The sequence below is a fragment of the Atta cephalotes genome (genome assembly GCF_000143395.1).
Source record: "Atta cephalotes unplaced genomic scaffold scaffold00014, whole genome shotgun sequence".
In the NCBI taxonomy this organism is placed as follows: domain Eukaryota; kingdom Metazoa; phylum Arthropoda; class Insecta; order Hymenoptera; family Formicidae; genus Atta; species Atta cephalotes.
Genome location: NW_012130078.1, coordinates 2,427,292 through 2,430,664, shown reverse-complemented (window position 1 = coordinate 2,430,664; position 3,373 = coordinate 2,427,292). Strand labels below are relative to the sequence as shown.

General features: G+C 35.7%; 1 protein-coding gene across 1 annotated transcript in view; it reads left to right on the top strand.

The window, feature by feature from the left end:
* Positions 1 to 1,278: 1,278 nt before the first annotated feature.
* Positions 1,279 to 3,373, top strand: part of LOC105617861 (ubiquitin carboxyl-terminal hydrolase 8-like) — an 11,013-nt gene continuing 8,918 nt past the window's right edge. Inside the window, exons 1-4 of the mRNA XM_012199406.1 lie at positions 1,279 to 1,533; positions 1,616 to 1,965; positions 2,140 to 3,061; positions 3,271 to 3,371. Coding sequence (XP_012054796.1) covers positions 1,279 to 1,533; positions 1,616 to 1,965; positions 2,140 to 3,061; positions 3,271 to 3,371 — 1,628 coding nt within the window. The remainder of the gene's footprint in view (positions 1,534 to 1,615; positions 1,966 to 2,139; positions 3,062 to 3,270; positions 3,372 to 3,373) is intronic.

Sequence of the window (3,373 nt, the reverse complement as noted above, 5' to 3'; positions counted from 1 at the left end):
ATATATATATATATATATATATATACAATAGAGAAAGGTATAATTCCAAGATAATAATANGTATCACTTGCAAAGATCTTATCAATGTAAAAATTGAGGNGAAAAGCAGCACAAGGTAACAAGCGTACTGCTTTTGCTATCATTTAATGGCCGCAACACAGACTCTTGCATAACGCATAATTGCGAAGGTAGCGTGGTGTGTAAGCGAATCAATTAATCAAAATCTTTCCTTTTCTTCTACTTCATAGTAGAAAAAAAATGGTTTTTTCGATTAGTTGATTCCTTTATGCATTCTGCTTTAAGAATCTGTGCTGTGGCTATAACGTAAATGGCTCTACAATTTGATTATCAGATCCAATCAGAAGAGACCGGGTTACGTGAGTTTGCTCTCTCCCTGGCTCTTTACGTAAGGGACTCCGCATAAAAAGGAACAAAGAACAGAGAACAGAGAATAAGAATTTCAATCTATCAGAAATCATGTATTGTGGAATACGGATTTTCTGATAAGTTGAAATTTTTATTCTCTGTTCTCTTCCCTGTTTTATTGTGCGGATCCCCTAACTTGCGTCAACCAATCAAATCTCAACTAGAATAATGCGTAGTAGTTGATACGATTTGATTAGTTGATTACATAGCAAATTACGCTTACACAAGTTGCGCTGCATGTGTAAGCAGCTTAAGTATCAATTGTGATTGGTCAATTCTGCTGAATAGCAAATGCGATTGATCAGTTCCAATGTAACAATCGTCCGATTAGTTTAATCGAAATTGATGAGCCAGTCTTTTTCATCTTGCAGTATTTTCATCTAGTGATTTTAAAATAACCTCGACGCGGCTGACATCTACAATTTCTAAGCGCATTTTGAACTGCAATAAATTGTAGGCGAATCGTAGGGTAGCGCCGTGGAAAGATTTTTTATTTCGAAGTCGTTCGTACTTTTGAAGCAATTCAGAGTGCGAATTCGCGCAGAGAGGATATTGGACTGGAATTTATATGTTTGGTAGACATCGCGAAAGGTTTCGCCTGATGACGTGACGACGTAGTGGTGATCGATAGCATCTCGCGCGACCCTGCGACGTCGCCGAGCATCGCCGAGCGATATTTTGTCTCCATCCGAATCGCTACGGATTGCTATGTCGCGGTCCAAAGTAAATTAGACGATTAACATTTATTCTTTGACTGACAACTGAGGTGTGTTGCGTACGTTGCACCTGATGCCAGATGGTCCTCTAATCTTACGTTGAAAATCGAAGAGAAGAATCACGACAGCTGTCAACATGTCAAATTTGAAGTATACCTGCATCAATGACCTCGTGCAAAAGGCTAAGATCAATTACACAGGTAAGGAGCCACGCTTCGTGTACCAGAGGCTCCCTGCTATGCGAGAAAGTTCTGATTTGGCAAAAAAGGAAGGAGACGATGAGATAGCATATATCTTTTTGAAGAGATGGCTAGATTCGGTCGAGTGGTTGAGGAGAACTCATAGCAAGGATGGCAAGTCGGCCTATGCTACGAACATGACTGTTGATCAGGTAAGAAGTAGCGTTTCTAAAATAATCAGTCTGACATTTCCTTTTGTATAGACAATGGAGTACATGAATGTTTATATTCTAGATAAATGAAGTGAAAAACATACTTGCAGACTTGAAGCAAAAGTTAGAAGTACGTTATGAACTTAATTTGAAGAAGTGCAATGATAAGCTGGAACTAATGGAGGTAGAAATGGATGAATCCAAGGTGCCAAATAATGACATTGGCTTGAAGTTACCAGAAATACCAGCTGAAGATATAAGTCTAAGTAGCATTAATGACAATTTTATATCATGTGATAAATTGTATAATCTAATACAAAAAATACGTGCCAGATATTTGATCATTGATACTAGGCAGAAGGGTCATTATGAAAATTCCAGGATATTGTCCGATAGATGTATTAACATTCCACAATCTGAAATTAAAAAAGGGTAAATGAAGCATTTTCATCCAATCTATATTATTTATATACAGATTGCATATTTTTTATTATTTATTTATATTTATTATATATTTATGTTACTTATATATGAGATTATATATTTTTTTGCTTCCTTATATAATTTTATTTATATTAATTTTTTATGATGTATTTTTGCTTTCAGGCTGCTAGGCACTCACTTTGAAAAATATTTCGCAAATGATAAGCATTCTTATGACTTATTTGTTAATCGATCAGCACAACACACGGATATTCTAGTCTTGCTAGATTGGAATACTACACAAGAAACTTTGACACCATGTATTCATATAAATCTATTAAAAGATATTTTCGAGAAATGGGATCCCGGTATAAAACATAAAAAGATTAAGATTCTGAATGGAGGATACCAGGAATGGTGGGAGCGATATCCAGCATTTACAACGAATCCCAGCATCGAAGTACCTGAGTTTAAGATCGTTACACTTGATGAGAAGATTCTCGATACGTTTGAATATCCTTCTTGGGCATGTTCTGATTCGGAAGATGAAATCTTGAAAAAAGAAGAAGAGCAAGAAACGGAGAACAAATTGAATAATATGATCGGCTCTAACAATAGTATCGACATGGAGATGGATCATGGTGACAACAAATCAGCGATATCTAGACATGCCAGGTCAAACAGTAATGATACCAAATCCAAGAATTTCATTAGTCATGTAACAATATCAATTAACAATAAACGATCGTCTCGGAGTGACAGTGTAAATGGGAAAAGTTCAGTCCGATTGGAAAGTCCAGAAAGCCCAGTATTAACTCATTCTAAGATATCAAGTAAAATGCCACAAAACGAAGTGAGCGCGAAACCGGTGATTGATCGTAGCAGTAAACCAACCGCCTTGAAGACATACGATCCACGATGTAAAGAAGTATTAAGGTTTATGAAAGAGTTAAATGAACTTGCAAAATCGAAATCCAAGCTTGCGACTGAGTTGTTGACCCACGAATATGAGCTTTATTCGCAACGTGAGAACAAGTACAGTCCCAGTGACGAGAAATATCTACGAACAGAAATAAAGTCTCTAAAAATTAAATTAGAAGATATGGTACTTGTTTATTTACTTTTTTATAATCTGCTTCACAGCGAACAAAGGGTTGAGTTGCCGCTATGAATGCTTCGAAACATTTTTTTGATTGGTCAATTAGTAAAATTCTTTCTTCCGATTAATCAAATGCATCATAATGGCAACTCGATCACATCCAAAAATTGTAAATTACGATAAATTTAATATTAAATATTTTTCATTTGTTACAGCATAAAATGTACCTAAAAATCGAAAATGAATTTAAGACATATTTAAAGGAAACGGATACAATTAAATTTAATCCCACTGATGACCGTGAGAAGACGAATCTTG